This window comes from Globicephala melas, chromosome 11, assembly GCF_963455315.2.
Source record: "Globicephala melas chromosome 11, mGloMel1.2, whole genome shotgun sequence".
NCBI classification, from domain to species: Eukaryota; Metazoa; Chordata; class Mammalia; order Artiodactyla; family Delphinidae; genus Globicephala; species Globicephala melas.
This window is the reverse complement of record NC_083324.2, coordinates 73,929,874-73,956,892: the sequence shown is the minus strand read 5'-3', so window position 1 is coordinate 73,956,892 and position 27,019 is coordinate 73,929,874. Positions and strand designations below refer to the sequence as shown.

Below are 27,019 nucleotides of genomic sequence, written 5' to 3'. Positions count from 1 at the left end.
TGATGGAGAAACCAATAAAAAAGTAAAAAAATAAATATAGTCGGTGGTAATAAGGGCTATTGAGAAAAATAAAACAGGGGAATGTATTAAGGAATGGGAGGTGCTATTTTAGATAAGATGGTAAGGAAAGGCCACCCTGACATTTGAAGAGGGGCCTGAGTAAAGTGGGAGGAAGTCATGTGAAGTTCTAGGGGAAGAGCATCCCAAGAAAAGGAAACAAAGGCCCTGGGGCAGTATTATGTTTGATGGGTTAAAGCGACAACAAGAACAGCTTAAGGGCTCAAACGCAATAAAGATGGAGGACAGCAAAAAAAAAAAAAAAAAGATGAAGGAGAGCAATGGAAAACCAGGTCACGTGGAGCCAGGACCAGATGCGATAGGTTCTTATAACCTGTGATGAAAATTTTGGATCTCATTCTCAGTGTGATAGAGCGTCGTTGGGAGTTGAGAGCAGGGAATGGCATGAACGAATTGGCTTTTCAAAAGGTGGATCATTCTGGCTTCTGGGTGGGACTAGATCGTCTCGGGACCAGAGGGGAAGCCAGGAGATGAGTCAGGAGGCTCTGGCCTTCGTCCAGATGGGAAAAGATAGTGGTTAGAATCAGGGTGATACAAGTGGAAGAGGCAAGAAGGGTCAGACTTGAGAGAGACTCCAAAGGCTCAGTTAGCAGGATCTGCAAGTGGGTTGGATGTGGATGAGAGAGAAGGAGGGGGGTCGAGGAGGACTCACTCTGGAGTGAACAGTGCTGTCCTCTGAGATGGACATTTGTTTATTTACTTGTGTTATCTGTGAATATCATTCTTGCCCACTAGATTTAAAATTCCTTGGGACCAGGAATCCTTATTCTGTCTTTCCTCTTGGGAGTGACTCTCCTTGTACTTTGCACATAGTACATGCACAATAAAAGCTATGAAATGGGTAACTATAATGCCTAAGGTGTTTACTGTTGAGTCCGTGGCCCTCATTTTTACTGTTTGTTCTGGATTTGCTGTACTGTTTGGGGGAAAGGGCTCACTTTCTGACTGAATTTTCCTATTGTGAAGTAGGATTCATCATATTTGCCTTTGTCATGCAAATGCAGTGTCAGTATACCTAATAGTGGGTAAACAGTATGGGATAGAGAGTCCTCAGTTCTCTGTAGTAAGGGAGAGAGAACAGTGAAAATAATTTGGGGGGAATGTCTTACTGAGGTATCATTTCATATTTGCGTTTCAGACTCGGAGGGTCGATTGTCACCACACCCCACTATGTTACTGGCAAACAGTGTTAATTAATTAAGTGTTCTTTCCTGGAATATCTGGAAAAAGTCTCAGAATGTTTCTTAATGTAGCCCTTCAAGTTGCCATTTCTGCCTGATCTAATCTAATCTGCTCATCTAAAAGTTGAGGAAATTAAAACCCAGACATAGTAAATGACTTGCCCTAGGCCACCCTCGCAGGTGGGGACAAAACCAGAGCCTGAACCTGAACTCTGATTCCCAGTCCAGTGTGCTTTCCAGCAGATAGTGACAGAATGATAGGAGGGTTTAGGTGGGGAAGGTCAGGTAGGACAGGAGGAAGCTTATGGGCGTGTGAAGGGCAGGGTGTGGGGCTCCAAAGTGGACTGGGAGGCAGGGAAGGCCCTCATAACAGGCTTGGAGTAGAAGGGGGTCCCAGAGCCCATTGCCCTGACAGAGGCAAAGCTTGCTGTCATCTAGGGTTCTTGTTTCAACATCTGTCTACTTAAAGACAAAGGACGGATCCATTAGCCTCTTTTATCCAATCAAATCATGGAGGATGTGATCCGGCATACTAATCCTGGCATTGAACATGGATTTTCTCTTGCTCCTTTTATTAAATATTTGCAGAATTAAAAAGCATTCTCTCATTGCCTGCTGAATCTGGGTTCAGTCACCTTAGATCGACCACAAAATGGCTGTTTAATTTCCTCGACACATAAAGTGACACAAACATTCTTTCAGTTGTTTTTCTAGATGTGCTGTCACTGGAAATCTAGCCATTATGGTTGAAAGTGAGGGATGCTTTGATTTAAATCACAATAGAGTATTCTGCTCAGGTCTTCCTTGTAGCCAAACTGTCTTCTCCAGATTTGGAACAATAAAATGTCTTGCTTATTGATTCTCACACAGGCTTATTAACATGCCACGAAAGAAATAGGCCTGTTGTTCTTTGGAAACGTTTCTATTAAACAGATATTTCTTAATGAGACAACCCAAATTTTGGACGTGAGAATGATCTTTAAGCTGAATCTTCCACTGAGTGAAACCTGACTGGTTTTCATTTTTGGGGGGCCAGAGTTCTTTAATAGACTATTAAGCCTTTTAATGCAGTTGATAATTCTAATGTTAATGATTGTCTTAATTTGAGATTTCAGTGAATTCGTATATTTTTGACAATATGGAAAATATTATTAAAATTTAGATAGCCAAAAAAACCCATCTCCTTATAAAATATGCAGACGTTACTTAGCCCTTACATTTTTGTTGAGATTGTTAATAGCGTGCTTTTAAGCATAAGTTTAGATTCTTCACATTTGAACTTAAGGTGTAAATCAGATTCATTTCTTGGGGTCACAGTCTGGAGAACAGTGATTAAATCTGAAGAATTTTCGTACAGCTAATAACAATGTCATTTTGCTCACGTTGTGACCCAAAGTGAAAGGTGTGGTATTGGGAGGAGGGAGATGAAGATTCTAGATTTGATTCTATCACTAACTTGATCCATGACCTGATGTACAGTGTATGTATCCACCCAGGAAGGGAACTCAAATTTCCCCATCTGTAAAATGCAGGCATAGGATTGATTCATTTCAAAGGTTCTTCAGAGAATTATTGTTCTGTGAATTATAGTGTTGTGTTATCCAAATTTTTCTTTGTACAACAGGTTAGATTTTTTCTATTATTAAATTATTATTCTATTAAGTATTCTTTTATCATATTATCATTTTATTCTATTATTAAAGTGACACGTTTACATTGCAGATGATTTGGAAAATATAGCAAACGAAAAAAGGAAAACAAAAATTATTGGCGGTCCCTCCAATCCAGAGTTAGGCACTGCTAATATTTCGGTGCATTTTTTTTCAGGCTTTTTACATGTATGCATGTTACATGTAATAATGGGATCAGACTACATTTTTTTTACTAATGTCTTTCCCATGGCATTGATTCCTTTGAGAACATACTTTTAATAGTTACCTAATATCTCATCCTATAGATTTATCATAATTCATTTAACTAGTCCCTAATGGTTGGACATATTTTTTCACTGCTATAACTCTTGCACATAAATATTTACCCATACCTCTGATGATTTCTTTGAAGAGACTTCTAGACATATTACCAGTAAAAATTATGCGTATTTGTGAATATCTTTAACAAATTTTGGCGTTAGGACCTTGTTGCCCTTATAAAGCGACTTGACAATTATTTCTTCCTTCTCTATTTTCTGAAAGATTTTGTTTAAAATTGGTGCTTATTTTATTAATCTTACTCATCTTTTTGACTTTGGCATTTAACCCTTTATATTTCCCTCTCTTCACTGCTTTATCTATATCCCACAAATGTTGATACATTGTTTCATTATCATTTGGCTTAAATATTTAGAAAATTTTCCTTTGCGTTACTGTTTGACCAAAGGATTATTCAGAAGAGTGTTGTTTTATTTCTAAATACTTGGGAGTTTCTAGGTGTCTTATTTTTATTGATCTCTAATTTAATTTCATTGCAGTCAAAGAACATCCTTTATCAGTGGTTATCAAAATTTTTGATCTCACCACCTTTACACTGTTAGTTTATTGAAGACCCAAAGAGCTTTTGTTTATGTGGGTTACATCCACTTATATTTACCATATTAGAAATTAAAACTGAGAAGTTTCTTTTAATTTCTTAAATCATTTAAAAATAATATTTTTAAACATTTATTTTATTGAAGTATAGTTGATTTACATTGTTGTATTAATTTCTGCTGTACAGCAAGGTGATTCAGTTATAAATATATATACATTCTTAAAAATAGTATTTTAGTGTAAATAACATTTTTTAATGAAAAACAACTGTATTTTCCAAAGCAAACAAAAGTAGTGAACAGACTGAGATTGGTTTATACTTTTGCAAACCTATTTAATGTCTGAAAACAACTGGATTTTCACATTTGCTTCCTCGTTCAATCTGTTGTGATATCAGAAATCATTCAGCCTACGGAAAATTCCACTGTACACTCATGAGAGAATGAGAGTGAAAAAGGCAAATAAAGTCCCAATATTTTGAAAATAGCTTTGACTTTATGGACCTCCTAAAAGGGTCTCAGGGACCCCATGGACCTGGAGGTTTTGAGAGCCTCTGATCTACATGAATTTGATCCTTTTGAATTTATTGAGATTTGTTTTACAGTCTGGTACGTGGTCTTGTCATGGTGAATGTTCTATGTTCATCTGAAAAGAATGTATTCTGCAGCTGCTGGGTACAGTGTTCTATAAATGTCAGTTAGGTCAAACTGGTTTGTAGAGTTGTTCCAATGTTCTTTATTGTTACTGATTTTTTTAGTTTCCCTATCAGTTTCTGAGAGGGAGATGTTAAAAATATCCAGCTGTGATTGTAGATCTGTATCTTTCCCTTTAGTTCTGTCAAATTCTGCTTCATTCATTTTGAATTTTGGTATTAAATGCATTCACATCTAAGGTTGTTGTATTGATTTTAAAATTATATATGTATAATCTTATCTCTGGTAGTTCTCTATGTCTTAAAGTCTACTCTGTGTGATATTAATATAGATGCGCCAAGTTTCTTATGCTTACTCTTTGCATGGTTTATATTTTTCTAATCTTTTACTTTTAAGAAGTCTGCCTCTTCGGATTTCAAATGTGATATATAAGAAAGAGAAAGAGTATTGCTTTCTTGCTTTTTATCTAGTCTGATAATTTCTGCCTTTTAATTAAAGTGTTTACAGTCCATTTACACTTGAAGTAATCATCAGTATGGTTGGGCTTAAGGCTACCATCTTGGCATTTGTTTTTTATTTGTTCCATATGGATTATGTTCCTCAGTTACTCTTTTTCTGCTTTCTCTTGGGTAAATCCATTATTTTCTTAGTATTCCATTTGATTCCCTTCTGTGGACTTTTTAGCTAGTCCTCTTTGTGTTATTTTTAATGGTTGCTTTAGCCTAGAGACTACAATATGCATCTTTAACATATGACAGTCTACCTTCAACCAATGCTCTATTACTTCACAAAGTAAGAACACCACGACAATCTGATTCCTTTCTCATCTACCCTATCTTTGTGCTCTTATTGTCACCTACTTAACTTCTACCTATGCTGTAAACCCTACAATCTGTTATTGTTATTTTACTTTAAATAATTAATACTCTTTCAAAGAATTTTTAAATAAATATAATAAGAATGTCTTGTATATTTCCCTATGAATTTATCCTTTCTGGTGTTCTTGGTTCATTTCTGCCATTCTGAGTTTCCACTGGGGGTTATTTCCCTTCAGTAGAAAGAATATTTTTTTTAGCATTTCCAGTAGTTCAGATATGCAGTAAATGGATTCTCATGTACTTTTTCTGTTGAATATGGTTTTTATTTTGTCTTCGCATTGTTTAACAACCTTACTGAGGCATAAATTACATACCATAAAGTTCATCCATTTTCAGCGTACAATTCGATGATTATTAGTAAACTTACGGAGTTGTACAACCATCCCCACCATCCAGTTTAACATATTTCCATCCCCCAGAAAAGTCCTTCATGTCCATTTTCAGGCAACCCTCTTTTTCACCCACACCTGCAGGCAAAAGTCAATCTACTTTTTTGATTGTTTCATATAAATGGAATCATACATTATATGATCTTTTTGCTTCTTTTCATTTAGCGTAATGCTCATGAGGTCTGTCCATGTTACAATATGTCAGTAGTTCATTCCTTTTTATTGATGAATAGTAAGTGTTTTAATGTATGAATATACATTTCAATTATCCACTCACCAGTTAATGGACATTTGTATTGTTTTCAATTGGGGGCTATTATAATAAAGCTACTATGAGCATTTTTATACAAGTCTTTGTGTCAACATAGGTCTTCATTTTTCCTGGGTAGATACCAAGTAGTGGAATTTCTGGGTCATATTTTAATTGTATGTTTAACTTCTTAAGAAACTATCAAATTGTTTTCCAAAGTGCCTGCACTATTTTACTTTCTCACGAGCAACAGATAAGGATTTGCCTTCATATTTGAAAGCCATTTTTGCTGGATGTAGAAATCTAGGTTGACAATTTATTGTTTTTCCTTCTTCACTTTAAATATGTTGTCCCATTGTATCATGGCCACTACTGTTTCACAAAAGAGTCTTAATTCCTATTGTTGTAATACGTCTTTTTCCTCTTCCTGCTTTTAATACCTTCTCTTTAATTTTGAGTTTTAGGAGTTTACCTATGATATGTCTAGCTCTGGTCATCTTGGGGTTTAATGAACGTGTTGAATTTATGTATTGATATTTTAATCAATTTGGAGAAAACGTTGGCCATTATCTATTTCCATGTTTATTCTGCATCATCCTCTCTTCTACTTTTGGGACTCCAATTATGCATCTGTTAAAATATATTATCCCACAGATCTCTTTTTCTTTGTTTTAGTTTTGGTCTGGATAAAGCAGTGCCTTTACAGCCTAGCTCTTTGTCTGGGGCTCTTCGGGATTCTAATCCATTATTCCAGCTCACATAAAACCATAAAAGTTTGTTAGGAATTCATCTGGTTCCTCTTTACACCTGTCCGTAGTGAATTCTTCTTTCTCTCGCTATTACACAGAAGAGGAAAGCAGACATGTGTCTCTTCTCTCATGAGAAGGGCTTATCGCTATATGGAATTTAGTTCCCTTAGGATTCTTTTCCATCAGCTCTCTTAGGGGGTTTTAAAAATCTGTGATTGTGTAGTTCATGTGCCTTATCCTTTTTGAGAGAGTAGCGTGATGGTTTCCTGCAACTTTTACATTTAACTGGAAGTGGAAATTTCTGTGTGCTCCATTTATTTTTTTAAAGGCGTCTTCATTCCAGAAAGATTGTTTCCAGTTATGCTTTCACCAACAGAGTATTGAAAACTCCATTTATACCAAAAATAAAAACACCAAAATTTCAAATGTGTATCCCAGAGCCATGCTTAATGAAAACTTCCTCTTTGATAAGTCTATTTATCATTCCACTATTGGAAGCCTACATTTTTCTCCATCATGCCTTCCATACCAGGTGTCCCAGAGACACAGCGCAAAGAAAACTCCACCCCAAAGCAGTTTTTATTCTTTTGTAGAGCATTTGTCCTGAAACTCTTCCTCCTTACCTATTTTGACGAAGTAGTCAGACTTGCCTGAGAAGTGACCTGAAAATCTCTTCCCTCTTCTTGCCTTGAGCCTAGAGACAGTCTCCCATAGCCAGCGTCTTATTTTCTCTACTCCTGACTCTCCAGCTCTGTGAAAACACTCAAATGAACATATCTCCATCAAAGAAAGAGTTTGCTTTCTCAACGCTTTGGAAATTTCCAAAGGTATGGCCTTGCCCACCAGACACACACAGCCCAGACCCCAATCTAGGTGGTATGAATGTGTGTAATCAGCCTGCCATGTTATACCAGAAACTGACATTTTGTGCGTTTCCACCTAGCTCCTTAACCTCTCTCTCTTTATCTTCCTCCATCCTAGCTTTTTGATTTACCAAAACCCCTCCTTGAAAAGGGAGAGGAGATAAAAGAAGATAGGGGTTATGAAGGAAGATTTACTTTTTTAGATGCCTTCCTTCTCAGGCTGGCCCTAGAATTGTTAGAAATACAGAGCAAGGCATTTGGTGTCCTTACCTGCCGTTTTTAGGCAGATGGAATCTTCTTCAAGTACAGTGCATTAGTAGTCTGCAGCTTGACAATATCCATTGACGTGATCATAATGTACTTCTAATTATTTCTAATTTATGTTTCTCTTTTTATTTAAACATCTGTTTCTTTTTTTAAAAAATTATTTATTTATTCATTTTAGTTTTGGCTGCGTTGGGTCTTCGTTGCTGCTCACGGGCTTCTCATTGCAGTGAGCGGGGGCTACTCTTTGTTCAGTGCACGGGCTTCTCATTGCGGTGGCTCCTTTTGTTGCGGAGCACAGGCTCTAGGGCAAGCGGGCTTCAGTAGCTGTGGCATGTGGGCTCAGTAGTTGTGGCTCGCAGGCTCTAGAGCACAGGCTTAGTAGTTGTGGCACACGGGCTTAGTTGTTCTGTGGCATGTGGGATCTTCCTGGACCAGGGCTCGAACCTGTGTCCCCTGCATTGGCAGGCGGATTCTTAACCACTGCACCACCAGGGAAGCCCTCTAATTTATATTTCTTACATTTAATCCTGATGACTTATTTATTTGAAATCTCACCAATCATAACCAGCATGTATTACTAATTCAGCTATTTTTAAAAATTATGAATTTTACCAGAAAATCTTTTCTGATCTTATTCATTTGATCTTTTTTGCTTTTCAGCTCTTTTCTCAAGCTCCATTTACTCCCTGGTCTCTGTCTTGACACAGACTAACCCTGATATGTCAAATAACAATATGATTACCTGCTCATTTGCTAATTTAAGACATTCAAATTCAATTTAAAATGAAAGATTTTCCACATTTAAGAATTAAATCCTCTTACTTCTGGTTCTGTCCCCATTTGTTTTTTGATTCCGTATAAAATTGGATTTTGCATTCACAGCATACGTACTTCAACACAGACATGTACACGCATGCTGTATTACTTAAGGTAAAGCTGTCTTCTGTACCCGATATGCCCTAAAATCTCAGGGGCTTACCGGAAGAGAGGTTTGTTTCCCACTCATGTAAAACCCCATTGGCAGTGTGACGGGGAAGAGGAGGAAGGAGATAAGAGTGTGGTTCATGCAGTCATTCAGAGACTAGGCTGATAAAGCCTCTATCATCTTCAATACTTAGCTCCAAAGATCAGGTTGAAGAAATGAGGTCTTCTGGAGGTTCTTATGTGCCAGGCCTGAACGTGGCATTTGTTCTGTCCCCACTCCAATGGACAGAACTCAGACTGGGTACTGTAGCCCTGATTGGGGAACCACTTTCCAGAAACAGCTCTGCACCATGGAAGGAGCACAAGCTTCAGTAGACTTTCAGCCATCTCTCCTTATACAGATTAGTATATCGGAGGCTGCATGGCTACGCTTCTTATTAATTCTTCAGTATTCATCTCTAGGACTCTCAAAGCTTGAGGAATAGGGCAGTGGGGTAGGAGAATTCATGCTGAGCACCAAAGACTAAAGCAGATGGAACTGCTACTGGGATAGATGGCTCAGAAATAGCCCATTCATGGAAAGAAGCGAGGGTGACCTCAGCTTGTCTTGTCTTTTACTCATGCATTCTTTCAGTCACTGATCAGACATTATCTTGATTACTTGATTTATGCCAGACAACATGCTAAGTGCTGAGGACACAATAAAACATTTATCCCTACAGTGGGATAAATAAGGATTCATGTGCATTATGTATGCGGAAGTAATATGCATTATTTTAGTGGAGGAGACTTGCCTTCCGCTAAGATAGCACGAGAAGTTCCCAGCACAAGGTCTCAGAGGTCTATTTGCGCATTAGGTTTCTAATGTTTCCTTACTAAAATCCCTTGCATATTTGCAGCCCCTGGTTCCAACTTTGCACTCCACTCTCATGTGTAGTAATATGATTTATTTTTTCTTAGTAGAAAGATCTCTCTGGCCACAGATCGTCTGAAGGATGGATTCAGTAGCAGTGAAATTAGAGGCAAGAAGAGCCAGGAAGCTACTGTTAGAGCCTTCACTGGGTCATTCTTCCCATGGAATAAAATTTAAATTTCTACCCATAACTCACAAAGCTCTTCATGGTCAGGCCCCTGCCTAACAGTCTAGCTGCATTTTCCACGCCTCCCAATCTATCATCCCTAACTCCATCTGGGAATTTCTGCAATATTGGGCCACTCATAGTTTCTCTTGCCTTACCACATCATCCCATGTTCCCGCTTGTACTTAAAATGTCATCTTACTACTTGTCTGCCCATCTAGATAACTGGAAAATGACTTATTTTTCAATGTTTAGCAAAATGTTCCTTGTTTAGGGAAAGCTTCTCTAACACCTATTCTATATGGCAAACTTGGATACTCATTCTCCTGTGCTCATACCACACTTTGTATCAACATCATTTATAGTAAATATAATTCATATTGTCACATCCTCATATCATATCATATCAATCATATTGTGATTCTTTACTCCCTTTCACAATGACCTCCTTGAGGAACAGGATAGTGACTTGCCATCTTTCTATGGCCAGCGCCTTGCGAGTACTGGGCACACAGTCTATGCACTAAATAGACATTGAATGGATGAATGGATGGATGAATTCTAATTGTAGGAAACCACCCATATGAAGCAGAGTGTTCTTAATAATATGGCATGTATTGAGCAGTTCAGTTTGTTTCAACAGTAGGATGTGTGCAGAGGAGTAGTTAGAAAAGAAATGGCTGGAGAAGTAGGTTGCTGTCACCATATTAAAAAACAACAACAAAAAACCATTTGATTCTACCATCAATGGGAAGGCAATGAAGGTAGCTGGGCCAGGGGAGTGATGTGGTCAGAACCAGTTCTCACCAGTATGAATCTGGTGGTACCAAATAAGAAGATGGGGTAGGCAGGGAGGCAGAGTGGGTAGGAGACTGATAGTGGACCTTTGTTATTTTTGAGCTTCCAGCATCCTCACACCCATCTGTGTTGGGGAAGTCTCCCCTCCATCACCCATGGTGAGGATATCACCTGCCACTAAGAGGCCATGGGAACCAAAATTTTCCTACCCAAATCTCCTAGCTGTTGGGTTTAGGGTGATTCAGGATGTGACCAGTTGGACACCACACTCAAAACTTTGACTCCACAGAATACTGCACAAAGTCACAGGGACAGTTAGGGATCACTCATGGCAGTAGAGGAGGAGGGACATGTCCAGGAGTTGTAGGTTCCGGTGGTAGTGTCCTATCCACATTCATTCCTGTAGCATCACCTCGGAGGTTGTCTTCTGCAGTTTAGACCCTCTTGGTTCCTACCTAATTTCTGAAGCTCTTTCTCAAAATTCTTGTTAATTCTGTGATACCTGATAACTTCCTTGTATGTTCCTTTTCTGATAGTTAGCCAAGAGCAGTTTCTATCATTTGCAGCCAAGTGCCCTGACAGGTACAGAGTTGAAAGAGTGGTGGGCATTGATGGATGCCCACCCAACATCCATTCCCTTCCTAACCCAGATCTTTGCTTGCATATCCGTCCATTCTCATGCAAGCCACATACTTTAGCTTTTTAACACCATTCCTTGCTGGAGGAGTAGGTTCAAGTTGACCTAAGCCCATCAGCACATTCCTTACCCCAACTGCAGCGTGTTCAGAAGTGAACAGGTGACCTAAATGGTCTAGCTGTAGAATGAAATACAGGCTGTGATTGCTAATGGCAGCCAATTTGGAAATCAGCTTTAGAATGACACTGAGCTTCAGAAGACAGAGTCAGAGAAACAAGGCCCTTTGACAACCTCACTGAACCTCGGGATCAACCAGCCCTGAACCTTAGTCAAGCTGTGCACTGGTCAAGCCAATGGAAGGGATCAAAGATGACTGAGCTTATGATGTAAGTTATTGGGTGGAGGGTGGTGACACAGTTGAAACAGGGAGCACAGGAAGAGTAGCAGGCTTAGTGGGAAGATTAGAAGAAGTTCAGGTCCAAATATGCTACATTTGCTTTTTTAGAATTTTTTGGGGGGTGGGGGGCGGGGTATGCGGGCCTCTCACTGTTGTGGCCTCTCCCGTTGTGGAGCACAGGCTCCGGATGCACAGGCTCAGCGGCCATGGCTCATGGGCCCAGCCGCTCCGCGGCACGTGGGATCTTCCCGGACCGGGACATGAACCCGTGTCCCCTGAATCGGCAGGCGGACTCTCAACAACTGCGCCACCAGGGAAACCCTGTTCTTTTTCTTTTCTTCATAATTCTTTAATTTCAAGTAAAGAGTAAGATTCATCGAATACTTTCATGTATTTACACCTCAACTAAAGTCTAGGCCTTTTTGAAAGAGAGTAGATATAGTTGCATGGAAAGACCACTACTCATAGATTTGGTTCCATGCTATGGTCTTAGCATGAGAGGGAGAGTGGGGCTAGGCTGAAAGGGAATCTGTTTCTAGAGTTTTGATTAGTCAGAACCATAACAGTTTTGCAATAGTATCCATTCCTAATCAATACCAATAAAGACTAGTATCTACTGCTGTAAGTTGTAATCTCAGTTTTTACCGTTACCCTTTTCTGCTAATGTAAAGATTAATGTTACTAGCTAACTATTGAAATGAACAAATGTGGATGTGTATCTCACTGTCATGGGTGTATAGATCTGATCACAATGTACTCTTGTCACCTGCATCGTGAAGTTATTTCAGATAAAGTTACCACTGTCTACACAGGCTTAGAATTTTAGAATCTCCTTCCCTCCCTGCCTCTCCTTCTTCTTTTTCTGGTACCTCCAACCTCGATGCCTCCTCACTTCACTCTCCAGCCCCAGACCATTACCTTGACAGCCAAATAGTTGTTAAATCTTGAACATTCTATCTCCATGGTGTTTCTCATATCCATTTCTTTCCTTATGTTACTATTACCTCTCCAAGATCCAGCCCCTCATCACCTTCTGGCTAAAGTTTGGAAACAAAAATTTCCAATCCCTCTTTACTCCGATTCAACCTAGATCTTTTCATAAACTTTTGATAGATCCCATATCTTTCTGAGTGAAACATACTCACTCTTCACCCTGGCACTCAAATTCCTCACCTTTGTGGCTACAAACGCCTCTTCCCATCTTACGACTCACCATGGCCCTGCTCGGACTTGCCATTCAAACTAAATGAGCCATTTGCTGGTCTTTAAACAAACCTCAACCTTGCTCACAAGACCTTGATCTCTATTAGTTCTACTAAGCGTCCATATCATATGCCCTCCTCTTTCATTGAAAGCTTTCTTGATTTTGCTGGTAGATGGGATCTTTCATCTTTTTAAGAGACCCACCCTTGTCACTGGCACCATCTTCTCCTTACAGATAAGACTTTGAAACCTTAACTGTGCAACACCTCCATTGCTTTTCCTGACCACCACCCCGCAACTAACTCCCCCACCGCCTACCCCGCTTTTAGTCACCAAGTTCTTTCTTATATTTCTACAATGTCTCATTGACGAATTTGGTCCCTCATTGCCACTGGCTTAGATAATCCAGTCAAATACAGCCAAGTATCTACTCTCTTAAATTTCCTTTGAGATGTCAATTTTCTCCCCTTCTGCCTTTGTTACATTCCAATCCAGCCTTCACATCAGCGCCAGACTCCTTTCAAAAGTGCAGATGTGTTCATGTTCTCACTTCTAGAACGTTGAAGTGAAGAGTTCATACTTTGGAGATAAGCCCTTCAAGATTCAACCTGGCTCTACCACTTTCTAGCTATTTGACCTTGGGCAAATGACTTCCTCATTTCGAAATGGGGCCTATTGTGAAGTTTAAATAACACAATGCTTGTGAATTTTTGCAGAGTGACTTCACAAGTGTTACCCTAAGTCAATGATAGTGTGATGGGATGATAAATTCCAAGTTTCAACTGAGACGTGATAACATAGTAAATACGACATTTTGAACAGACCAATAGTTCTGTTCTGCATATAGGTATCAGACCAATATGCAGATTTTCAAAGCAGGTGGCCCAAAACTAGTTAGATTGCTCTGAAACCTGAAGGACGGAGAAGCAAGTGGAAATGGAAAGATGATTCTGTGAGCAGGTTTTCTTTGCAGAAATCCATCCTGGGACTCCTGCTGTTACCTCAGGCGGGAGGGTTAGGTGGTGGCAGCTCCCTCATCTCAGGTCTGATTGGAGGCAGGAGGCATTTCCATGGGATAGTTTGGAGACCTGAATCTGTGGTCCCTGATGAATGACTCCCACTTTAGTGTCCCCTGTTACTCTAGGGCTGTGTGTGTGGACTTTTTTGGTTGTTAGTGACAGAAACAATATCTGAATTAGCTTGGGGAAAAAACGGAGGCCTTGGTTGGGATAATACTAGAATATGGAAGAGTTGACTGAGGAGACGCATGCAAGGACAAGGTGCCCCCAGGCCTCAGGAGCAACCGGAAACGAGGACTCCAATGCTTCTAGGACTTCCTTCCTCCACTTTTTCTTTCAGTTTCTGTCTGAAGGTGGCTTTGTGGTGAAAAAAACATGGCCAGCCACAGTCCCAGGGTTCCGGCACCACAGGGGACTGGCACTCCTGACCCACTTTGGGTCTGGGAAATCCTCTCGGGAACTCTGACTGGCTTGGACTGGTCAGGGCCTCCCTCAGATGAACCCAGGGCGGGGAGGAAGAACAGCTCCCAGAGAGACAGGGATGCTAAGCAAACACCCTATTAATTTTCTGCCCTGTAACTTTTCAAGTGTGTCAGCTTCTTAGACATAGCACGGCCCGGTGTAATCCCCCCACAAGCCGGTTCAGATGGGGAGGACGGGAAGGGGGATAGGTCTTCCTAAAGGTGGATCAAAGCAGGGATGAAACCCTGAGAGCTGGGGAAGAGGGTAAGGCAAAAAAGAAGTGAGGGCTTCCCTGGTGGTGCGGTGGTTGAGAGTCTGCCTGCCGATGCAGGGGACACGGGTTCGTAACCCGGTCCGGGAAGATCCCACATGCCACGGAGCGGCTGGGCCCGTGAGCCATGGCCGCTGAGCCTGCGCGTCCGGAGCCTATGCTCCGCAACGGGAGAGGCTACAACAGTGAGAGACCTGCGTACCGCAAAAAAAAAAAAAAAAAAAAGAAGTGAGACGGCTTCTTCAGAGTGCTACTCGAGGATGAGCTGTAGGATATTCGTGGGGCCTCTGGAGGTGCCCACCGGGCAGTGGAGGAATGAGGACGGTCCCCGAGTCTGACCGAGGGCATTGCAGTTGCCACTTAGCCGGGACTTGTGTAGGATGGGGAGCTGGCCTTTTGTGTCGCTCCTCCTCCCCTGTAAATGTCCCTCTCACTTCTTATGGACCCCCCAGCTCCCACTGCACCATTCCCATCACCCTGTGACCCGAGGCCCCTTCATTTGCCTCACTCTCCCTTGCCAGGTTCACGTTCCTTCAAAGAGACCCGCGGCAGCCCCTCTTCTCAGCTGGCTTCCACAGCTGAAGGATGCCACTCATTCCATTATCCAGTCACCGACACATTTCCCTGAGCTGTCACTGTGTGGCAGCCCCCATTGTAGGCACTGGGGGAAAACTCAGTGAGCAAGGTAGAGGGGCCCTGCCCTCATGGAGCTTTCATTCCAATGGAGAGATCCACAGAAACTACACAAATAAATATGTGATATCAGTTAGTGGTAAGCGCTTTGAAGAAAAATAAAACAAGGCAGGGAGATAGTGAGAAGGGTCCTACTTAGATAGGCTAATCAGGGTGGGCTTCTCTGAGGCGGGGGCCTTTGAGCTGAGGCCTGAATGCTGTGGAGGAGTGAGCCCTGCTGAGATGGGGGAAATGGACTTCCAGGCGAGGGAAGCCAAGGGGCTGGAGGTGAGAATGTGTTTGACTTGTGATGACCAGACCTAAGTGAGGTATCAGAGAAGAAGAAATGCAAATAGCTCTTGACCAGATGAACAAATGCCCCACCAGGCTCATCATAAGAAGAATGCAAACCAAAACCCATTGAGAACTGTGGTTATTTAGACTTTTTGCTTGCTCAGGTCAGAAACAGAATCTGAATTAGTTGGAGGAAAGCCAGGGAGGTATTGACTGGGACAGTGCTATACTAGTTCACATATAGAAAGATCCTTAGATGTCCCCACAGTAGGAGAAATGCACCGAGATAACCACATCTCACTCACCAGATAGGCAAACGTCCAAGGCATTCTACAACACGTGCGGTGGGGAAACCCCCTTTCTCATAAATTGCTGGTGGGGAAGCAAAATGGTACAACCCCAATGGAGGAGAATTTGTCTAAATCTAGCAAAATTATCCATACATTTGCCTTTTAACCCAGCAATTTCACTTCTAGAATCTGTCCCAAAGTTACAGTAGAAAAATGTGAGTAGATATAAGCCAAGCCTATCCATTGCTGCACTATTTAATAGCAAAAGACTGGAAACAACCCAGATACTCATCAGTAGGGGCTTAGCTGCACCAGCGTGGTAAATCCACATAGTACACATGGTGGAATACTATACAGCTGTGAAAAGGAATTGGACTACTTTTACATATGACTATGTAATGATCTCTAGGATCATGCTTTCTAGTGATAAAAGCAAGACAGAGAAAAATGTGCAAAGTATGCTATCATTTGTCAAAGAAAGGGAGGGAAAATAATACACATATATATTTATATATTTTTAAATGAGAGAACAGATAAACAATAAAGATGAAATAACAGTAACCTGTATGGGAGGGAAGGAGGGAATTTGCTGGAGGAGACAGGGAGAGAAGCTAGATTTCTTTGTAGAGTTGTAGTTTGAGTTTTGAACCATTTAATATGCTTTATACTTATAAAACAAACCTAAATTTACTGAGAAAGCAATCCCTAGGAATCAAATTTGAAGGAAACAAATGAACCTCACTTGGTTTCCAGTTGGTGGAGGAGAGGAACTATTCCAAATGACTAAAGCACAGGACTCTCTACCATCCTTATGGGATATACCCTTAGGACAAAAAGAACTGGGGGATAAAATCTTAAATTGTTCCTACTGAATATTGTGATTCTGAAGCTGCTGTGTATTGTAGTATTGAATAACGCAAATGAGTAATTACGTTACTGGTAAGAACCAAGATATTTGGTGTGGAAGAAGGAGGATACAGATGTATGACTGAAAAATTCTGGATTTGATTTGGAATTATCAGTCAGAACTCAAGATGCACGTTATCTTTAAAACCCATTTATTCAACTATACTTCAATTACAAAATAAATTTAAAAATATATAAGTAAGGCCTTATTATTTAAAAAAAGTTTAAAAAACACATTTATATATTTTCTAGTTCAGTCCACTAAAAAGTCTTATAAACAATAGCTGACTCAGTGCCAAGAACACCTCTAAGTCTATAGATTATGATCTTGAAATATGTTGAAATACTAAATGAAACTGAGAAAGAAATGACTGATTCCTTATCTGGGGCAGGAAATGGACAGGATGAGTCTGGAACATTTTGGCCTGCCAGAAGGTGAGGTAGCCCTCAAAGACTACTGAGATTGTGTCAAAAGGACGCAGGAACCGACCTGCTGAGATTCTCACCAGCAATTTAAGCATCAATAAGATAAAGCGATGGTGATGAATTGGGAGATTGGGATCGACATATATACACTAATATGTATAAAATGGATAACTAATAAGAACCTGCTGTATAAAAAAATAAATAAAATTCAAAAATTCCCCCCAAAAAGATAAAACAACAGTGGATTTAAACCCATCAAATATGTTTAGTCCACGAGTTCATAAAGATGCTTAATAAAGTAAAAAACCTCAGTGATCTTCTTTGAAGGATAATGTGAAGCAAGTCATTTAAAAAAAAAAAGCTAGTTAATAAAGGAAAAGAATCAAGTGTGTATTTTGCCTGTCTTACAAAAATGTAGCTCAGGGTAACTCCATAGTAGATGAGAGGTAGTTCCTTGTAATGGAGGTACTCTATGAATAAATAAAGAGGGAATACCATCATTTTGCAACTTATAAAGAAAGAGTAAATCTACTCATTGAGCATGAAGGGCTGCTAGTACCACAAAAAAGAGATGGCCAGGCATTACATACCCGCAATGGAAGTATACAGCACCATTCGTGAAGGAGTCTTGCCAAACCCAAAACCTATCAAGCGTCTGGATCTAATGAACAGGACCTACAGGTAAGAGAGAAACCAATTAAATGAAACTATGTGGAATTCATCAAGAAAATCCAGACTGGGGAGAATTCTAAAGGACAAATAACATGGTTTTATCATCACCAACAACAAACTGCAAGGAAGAAAAAAGAAGACATGGAGGAGGACTCTATAGACTAAAAGAGACATGAGAGACATAGTAGTTGAGATCCCAGCGTAAGTAAGCAAAATGTTAAATAAAGGAAGGATGGAAGGATGGGACCAGGGAGGGGATGGAGAGGGAGCGGGGAGGGAAGAGAACATTGGTAGTGCAGCTGGAGGAATGTGAACACTGGCAGGACATTTGATGATACTGAGGAACTGTTCTTGCTTTTGAGTGTGTGTGATGATAGGTATTATGATTTCAAAAGACAAGCCCTTGTCTTTTCAAGATAGACACTGAGATATTTACGGATGAAACGATATGATGTCAGACATCGGCTTCAGAATAACCGGGAGTGAGTGCGAGTGGTTGGGTACATGGAACGCTGGTGCTCAGACTTGAACTTGCGTCAGAATCACTGGGGGGCCTTGTTAAAATACAAAGACTGGTCCTACCTACCCAGTTTGGGGTGTGGCGCAAGAATTTGCCTTTCTAACAAATTCCGGTGGTGTTGATACTGTTGGTCTGGGGACCACACTCTGAGACCCACTAGCAGAGAGGAAGGAAGGTTGATCCCAAGCTATTGTACTTGGGTGGTGGGTACATGAAAGCTCATTGGAGTATTCTTTCGACTTCTGAATACGGCTGAGATTTTCAACGGTAAACATTAAAAAAAAGTGATCCAGAAGGACACATAGAGGGAGGAAAGTCTTTGATGCCCCATAGTTGTAATGGGAACATCTACACTCATTAGCAAACCCGACTTGGCTGCTGCCTCTGGGATTAGAAGGTCCCCATCTCCTCCTGCCCACTTGGGGGTTAGTGCCTCAGCTCAGCTGTCAATCCTCTTGGAGAACTACCTGGCCTGAGGGGTAGGGAAGTGGTCTTTGTCTCAGGGTCTGCATCGTGCTGCATCCATTTCCTTAATGTGGTCCATCATTGGAAGAACCATGGTTTGAATGGTTTTTCTGGCCACTTCACCTGGAAAGGGTGCTTCTGAGCAGAGCTGTGCCAGGGTTCAGCTGTCAGTGGTGGGGGTGATTACTGAACTCAGATGCCCATGTATCCTGCAAGGACCTTTCTCAAACTCCAGATCAGGAGGCACCTCTATGGGTTGGAGTCCTTCTGCTTGCTTTTTTAGATTCATTTATTTATTTATCCATTCACACTTCAGATATTCCTTAGAGTGCCTCCTAAGTGACAGGTACTTTTCTAGCCCCTGAGAAGACAGCAGGGAACAGCATAGGCAAAAACCTCTGTTTTGTGGAGATTACATTCTAGTTGGGGACACAACAAAGAACAAGTCAGGAAATAAGTGAACAGTTTCAGATAGTGCTATGAATAAAATTAGAGAGAAGATGCCGGATGGTGATTGAGTCCGTGTGTGTGTGTGCGTGTGCACACACGGGTACACGTATTTTATTTAGGTGATCAGGGAAGACTTCTCCAAGGAGATGACACGTGAGCTGAGAGCTGGATGGTAAGAAGGAGTCGGCCATGCAGAAATCTGGATATCTTTTGACAAAGGCAGTAGCAAGTGGGAAGGCCTTGAGATGAGAAGGAGCTTGGCATTTATTTTTTATTTTTTTGGAATCCCAAGAAGACCAGTGAATCTGGGATGTAGAGAGGAAAGGGAGAAATGGTGAGCTCAGATGGGAGGGAGAACAGACAAGAGCTAGGGTTCATAGGACCTTGTAGGCATATCCCGGGTGCTTATATACAGACCCCAGGTACCTCCCAGGCTGCCAGTCATCCCCCAGCTATCAAAAGGTACATTCTATCTGGAGAAATAGGGCACAATTTTAATGGGGAAGGCCCCTAGGGACTCTAATCTATAGGAAAGTGTTTTGTATAAGCAACTGAATAGTATAATATAGCCAATTTGTTGAACCAACCTATTAAAAATCCAATAATTTTATTTCAAAATCACTACATGCTCTCGATGCCTATAATGTCACCCTAAGTGCACTATTCACTCAATTTAAGATTTGCTCCCCTATAGTATTACCCATCATACAGATGCCTCTATGCCAGGTAGTACTATAAGTTATCAGTCATTTCATGCTAATAGAAGTGAATTGAAAGCTGTGTCCTTGAAAAGATATTTTTAAACAGGAAAGCATAAAGTTAGTGGACTCAAGAGTACGAGAAGGGATCTCCAGGGAAGAAACAAATCAACAGGGAGACACTGAAGATGCATCAGGAAACAACTACCTATTTTACAGTTTGGAGTGAGGCTCCACTTCCTGGATAGACTAATGTCCTCCTGCCAAGACGTGTCAGAGCAAAGCTCTTTCTCTTGAAATAACGCATGTATACCCTCTATAGCTATTTCGTAAACAGAAAGTGTGCAGTAATTCACAGAGCGCTTTAAGTGAACAGAGCAATAGTTAACCTTAAACTCTGAACCGTAGGAGCTGTCATTAATACAGTGTAGCCTTTTCATGACGATGAGACCGTTCTGTCCCCAAGGCAGCTCACGTGGCTGGGGTGAGCAGGTCAGTCACTCCCAGCTCTGCATTCGGGGACTTTATATTGGTTGCTTCAAGTCAGCCGTGATGAGGATATTTACATCAAAGGAATCAGCAAATGCTACACATCAGGCTTTTCTTTTCAGAGCTGATTTTTAAATATTTACCAGCACACTGCTGCCGTGACCCTTAAAAAAAAAATTTGGGGATATACCACGGCATATGAAAAAAATAGCCTTGTTTTGGTTTTGCCTTTTGAACCGATGTTAGTGATATTTAAATTTGTATTCATCTTCTTGTATACTTTACATTTCAGCTATATTTATGTATAGATAGACCCGTTCACTTTCTCAAAAACCTTTGCCGGGCATTCAATGGTTGACCAGATAGATGCAAAGGGCCCCTCGAGGCTTTGCGTCACCTGGCTCTTTCTGCCTTGTTTATCCCTGGCTCTGGACAAATTTAACCTTAAATGTGCTTCATCCCCCCAAAAAAAAACCCCTATTCTTTCTTTGCTCTGGATATTTCTAGTCTGCAGCCCCTGCCTTGGGGACTCTCTTCACCCCTTCTCTGTCTGACAAAGTCTTACCCATGTTTCAAGGTCAGAGCAGAAGTCATGTCCTGCTCCTTGAGGCTCATCTGCCCCAGCTCCCTTCAGCATCCATTGCTCTTTCTCCAGTGCTCCCACCAAGTGCCATCCGTCCCTCCTTTGCCACCATCACCATTGCCTTGTTTTATAGGTGTTTGTCTCCATGTCTGATCTCCTCCCCTGGATTTTAAGCTCCTTGAGGATAGTGAATTTTACTTATTCATCATTTTATCCTTTGGAGCAGCTGGTATAGAGCTTTGTACATAGTCATCACGCAGTAAGTGTTAGTTGAATTCTCTGCAGACATGATTTCATATTCCCCACAGTGCCCTGGACAACACAGTAAGTGCTGTACACACACACACACACACACACACACACACACACACACACACACACACACACACACACCCACCACCACACACAGTTTCATCAGTCTAAATATTTCTATTTGTGGACTGATTTCTTTTAACCTGGAAATGCCTTGTTAAAGGGGAACATTAGACTCACATGAAGCCCCAAATGAGGATCAACCACAAAACTTCTACCTTCAGTTTAAAATGTCACCTTTCTCATCTGCACGCAAAATTGGACCACCTTGTCCAGTCATGGCTTAGAAAGGTGCCAGTCTGTTACGAATCATGACCTCTGATAGCCACTGAAGATGCGCCTGCATTCCTACTGGGCATAGATCCTGCCAGAATGTAAGTTCTGCTGGTATTTTTGTAACCAATGATAAAATGAAAACGATTCGGATTTTTTTCCTTTGCTCACTTCCACTGTAAAAGAAGGCTGCCCCTGTTTGGTTTGTTCATTCATTAAACAATTATTGCCTTCTCATGCCAGACACTTGGCTAAAGTCTCAAGAGATAAAGATGAATTATCCACGGCCCTGCCCTTCTGGGGTTCACATTTAGGAAAAGAGACTGAAAAAGCCATCAGACGTGTTCAAAGTCTCAGGCGACATCAAGCCCCGAGGCTCTGATGATGACCCACATCAGTGCGTTTGCCCGCTAGATTCTGCCATCTGTCCCCGCATGAGATGTTTGCTGTAACTCCTTGCCACTGCCCGCTTTTGGTTTGAATGACCTTGGAGACAGCCTGAAATCCCGAGCTTTTAGAGTTTCTGGTCTGCACATATGTGCTTCAAACAGAAATCCACAAACCTCTCATTATCTCCTCTTAGCAGGCTGCCTACATGACTGACGACCAGCTCTTTAGTCACTCCAAGAATGGATTTCTATGTAGCCTGTGCCCTCCCGGGATGCATGAGGGTGCCCAGAACATGTGTGGCCGCACTGAGCGGCACAGGGCAGTTAACAGAAGCCACGCAATTTGCAAAATGCCTCAACTTCCTGCTCATTTCTGAGACAGAAAATGGTCACACCTTAACCTCCGGAGGCTCATCAGCGGAATAATTCCCACCTCCACCCCAAAGAGAGCCTCTGGTGTCAGATTCCACCCCCTGCCCACCCTTGCTTTTTGCAAACATAAGCACTCGGGCTGAAACAACAGCTATGACTCAGTTCCTAGCGAACGCTGCCTGAATTGATTTAGTCTGAGTTCAGATTTAGCACATAATCATGTTCAATTTGCTCCACTGCACTGCCTAGAGATAAAAGGCTGGGGGGAAAAAAATAGCTCCAGCTTGTGTCAGTCTTTGCGGTGATGTCATTGCCATCAGAGAGCCAGCCGCTCTTACTCTGCCCTGCTGCCTGAGCCGCGGCGGGCTGTGTGCGTGCAGCGGAGTGGGCTCAGGTGCCCAGCTCGGCCATCCCCAGGGCAGGGCAGCGCCCGGCCGGCCCGGAAACATCCACCTGGAAGGCTCTTCCCAGCCCGCACGACTCGGAGGCTGCCTAGCTGTTTATTGTCAATTCCGGAGGGGGAATGCCAGCCCCTAGCATGGACTGTGATGTTTCCACTCTGGTTGCCTGCGTGGTGGATGTGGAGGTCTTTACCAATCAGGAGGTTAAGGTACGCACCTGCAATCTTCTGTTTCATTGTTGCTGTTGCTGAAGCTGCTTGGAGGCTTGTTAGCTTAAGGGAACAATACTTTGGTTCATAGTTTTCAGCTCACGATCTGCGCTAGAAATGCATGTGGTGAGTGCCTGACTCTATTAATTAGAATAAGTTAGACGAGGGACTGGCACATTCATTTTCAATGGGATAAGGTTGGAAAAACCACTGTCTGTTTGTTCTTGCCTTTTCTATTAGGTGAATCCCAGTTGTCCTTTTCACAGTAGACATGTTTTCATAGTCTCCGTGTCAATAAGAATTAGCCAGTCCTTAATGCTGAGAGGGGTTTTAAATCGATGATTAAATGAAGAAAGCACATATAATAAACATCGTACCCAGGACACCCTGATCGTGGGACATTAACCCCTTGATGGGACGTCACTTACATAGGCCGTGATGTGGTCTGCAAATTGAACAAAAGCTGTTCTACAGATGGCAGTTTCAATCCCCAGCTCTCTGGAAGTCAGAGTTGGAGAGCAGCTGTCTAAATTTCCTTTGTCAGGCAAAAGAAGCAAGTCATCTTCCCTGAACAGTTGTCCATAAAGAAAGTTCAGGCATAAATAAATTTTGCGTAGTATTCTAGGGCGCTGGTCCTCACTGACTGTCTGCAACAATTGTTTGATTATCATGGGTAATTGTCTCCTGATGACATACATTCTCTTTGCTTTTCCCCTTTGGTTTTATGTTCTGAAAAAGATGCCATGCTTGTGAAATGGGCATTTTGATTTCTTCTCTCATATTGAAAATAAGAACTAGCAGAAGCTTCTTATTTAAACAGTTCACACACACGACAAAAAGGATAGTTGCTCATTGTGTGATGGGAGGAAGGAAAGGGGAATTGCACTGCATAATCATTTGTCACCTTCCCCTTAGTCTTTACTTAAAAGGAAGACCCAGAATTCTTTATTTTGGGGTGTGCAGATGACACCCTGGTGCTTCCCAGGTGGGAATTTATGTGTCCACTAGCATAACACATGGCTCTGTCATTCAAGATTGCAGTTTTGAACACCCTTTTGAAATGAATTCAAGAATCTGTTTTGTTGCTTCTGCATGTTTTAAACATGTGACTTGCATTTACCAATTCTTAGGCCAGTGCTGTGAAGTGTCTGACCACCTGTCATGCTGAGGTTCCGAAAATTAGAAGGTAATGGTTTGGTGCTGCCCGTGGTCGTGTCCACGAATGGAAACATGCATGTAGCGACTCACAGCCCCGCTGGCCGTACACGCTGTGTACACTCCAGAAGGGAGCAGCCCTCAAAGCCCCTCCAGTTCAAAACCAATTTAAATTCCGACGTGGGTAACTGAGTAGAGAGCCATCTCCCAGCACCTGCTGGAACAGAATTATGCGTACATAAAGTAACACTTTACGATTCCCTTCTCTTCTGAACCGTTCCCTTTTAATTACGTGCTGGGCCTGTGAACGTCATAAAATAAATAATCTAGACTTTTTTGGTCCAAGAAATGATGGTGAGAAAATACTGATTAGGCATCTGGAGTCTGCCGGGCATTGTGCTCTTACAGGAAGGAGTTTAAAATATGCTTAGATGACGTAGGTATTTGTCATGTAGACATACAAAGAACCACTTACCCAATATTTCTCTTTTTAAAATCATTGCTCTTTTTTTTACTTATTTTTTATTGAAGTATAGTTGATTTACAATGTTTCAGGTGTACAGCAAAGTGATTCAGTTATATGTGTGTGTATATATATATATATTCTTTTTTCAGATTCTTTTTCATTATAGTTTATTACAAGATACTGTATATAATTCACTGTGCTATACAGCAGTTCCTTGCTATTTATATTTTATATATAGGAGGGCATATCTGTTAATCCCAAATCCCTAACTTATCCCTCCCTCCCCCTTTCCCCGTTGGTAACCATGTTTGTTTTCTATGTCTGTGAGTCTATTTCTGCTTTGTAAATAAGTTCATTTGTATCATTTTTTAAGATTCTACATATATGTGATATCATATGATTTTGTCTTTCTCTGTCTGACTTACTTCACTTAGTATGGTAATCTTTAGGCCCATCCATGTTGTTGCAAACATGCCCAATATTTCTTAAAGACAGACTATTTTGTGGAATTCAGGGGACACAAAATTCTTACAGCTGGTTGTACTTGAGTGGTTGGGATGGTGTCATGGAGCAGGTGGTACTTGAACTTGACGATGGGTAGATTTTGATACAGGAAGAGGGAGGGCACGGGGACAGGAAGGCATTCCATCTTGCAGTCAGGTGAGTCAGTGCATTCGACTGCAGTAGGATCTCTGTGAGAGACTGGAGCGGGGGGACAGAGGGGGGTCAGGGCCAGATTATAAAGCCTCTCACCCTGTTCGTCAGAAATGTGTGGGGTTTTCTGGGAAGACTCCCACCAGAAGGATGCATTACATGTCCTTCCTGCTAAATAGCTTCAAATTACAGTTGATTTGTTTCTCTGAAACAAGTTACTTAATCATTCTGTGCCTTAGTTTTCTCATCTGTAACGTGGGGATAATAGTAGTTCCTACCTTGTTGGCTTGGTAGGAGGATTAAAGAAAATTATACATGTAAAACAATTAATACAATGCCTGACATATTTCGTGTTCAATAAATGTTAGCTGTCACCATTATCGTCCATGGTCATCTTTTTAGACGTTCTCTAAAGGTAATAGGTTACTTTCCCCAGTTTACTGGAATGTCCTATCTCCAGATGACTTTACAATGGCAGTCCAGGACATAGAAAGTGTTTCCACTGCCATCCCCCCCACCCCACACACACACAGCCCAGCAACTTAGAAAACACTGCCCTTCCTTTCAGACATTTAATCATTTAACGTAAATCAGTGACGTGATTAACAAGCAAAATTAAGGCAGGCCAAAGAGGTCTGTTGAGAAAACCTACATGTTCCTCGTTCAGAAGTGAGCATGGCTTAGTGTCATGAAGGCACATTCAGATGTCAAATTCTGGCACCAAAGTTTCTCCAAAGGTAAACATCATTGATTACCAATTTCAGATCCATAGTGGAGCCAGGAGTTCCTTTCTTCCAAGTCCAATATTTCCTGTCAGAGAAAAGGAAGGCACCGGTTGGGGGTCCGTTTCACCTGCCTGCATCCAGCTTGTTTGATCTCAGGCTCTTTTTTGCTTTTTACAGACTCTCCCTTTCTACCTGGAGCCCCATGGGGAAGCAACCACACCACGGTTATGCAACCAGCAGACTTTCTTAGCAAATACAGTGGTTAAATTGAAGGAGGTGGAGAAAATGCAAATCTAGTGACTTATAGCAATTTAGAAAACCTTATCCTCCATGGGGGATCTCAGCTGGTTGCCTTGGGGGCCCTTCAGACTCCAAGTTCCTAAGTTTTGCCAAAGCTGCTAGAGCAGTAATACCAAATAGAAGAGGAAATCAGTCCAAATGCATCCCCATGTTTGTCTTTCTCCGGAAACTCCGTTGGTAGTGTTGTGAGCTTAGCTGTCTGTTTGATGGCAAAGGATGCTTAGAAAGATAAAGAAATTTGAAGCCCTCAATAGAAGGAAAATGACATGGTGAACTGGAGAGTTTGTGGGCGCGCGCACGTGTGCGTGTGTGTATGTGAACGCGGGCAGGATTGATTTTCTCCAGTGTTCTTCTCATATTCTGAAAATAGTCTCCCCCGCCCCTCAACAAGAGCCAGATGCTTGAGGAAATGAAAGGGATCCAAAGATGGGTAATAAAATTTGTATTTTACTTTAGTCCAGTTGTCCTTAAACCTGATAACACATTGGTATCCCCTGGAGAGCTTTTAAAATATTGACGTAAACAAATAAACGTATACTGTAATTTCAGGCAGTGATAAGGGTTTTGAAGAAAGATGAAGCAGAGTGAGGGGGGGAATTGCTGGAGGAGAGGTTGCATTGGGGGCCCTTTAGGCTCCTATCTCCTAAATGTTGCCAAGACTGCGAGATCGAT

At 41.5% G+C, this 27,019-nt stretch overlaps 1 protein-coding gene across 3 annotated transcripts in view; it reads left to right on the top strand.

Moving 5' to 3' along the window:
- Positions 1–27,019, top strand: part of RCAN2 (regulator of calcineurin 2) — a 265,161-nt gene that overhangs the window by 148,953 nt on the left and 89,189 nt on the right. The window contains exon 1 of one of the 3 annotated variants that reach the window (XM_060307477.1): positions 22,692–23,047. The exons of the other annotated variants lie outside the window; for them this stretch is intronic. Coding sequence (XP_060163460.1) covers positions 22,961–23,047 — 87 coding nt within the window. The 5' untranslated portion in view covers positions 22,692–22,960. Of the gene's footprint in view, positions 1–22,691; positions 23,048–27,019 lie in introns of those variants that run through there. 3 annotated transcript variants of the gene reach the window in all.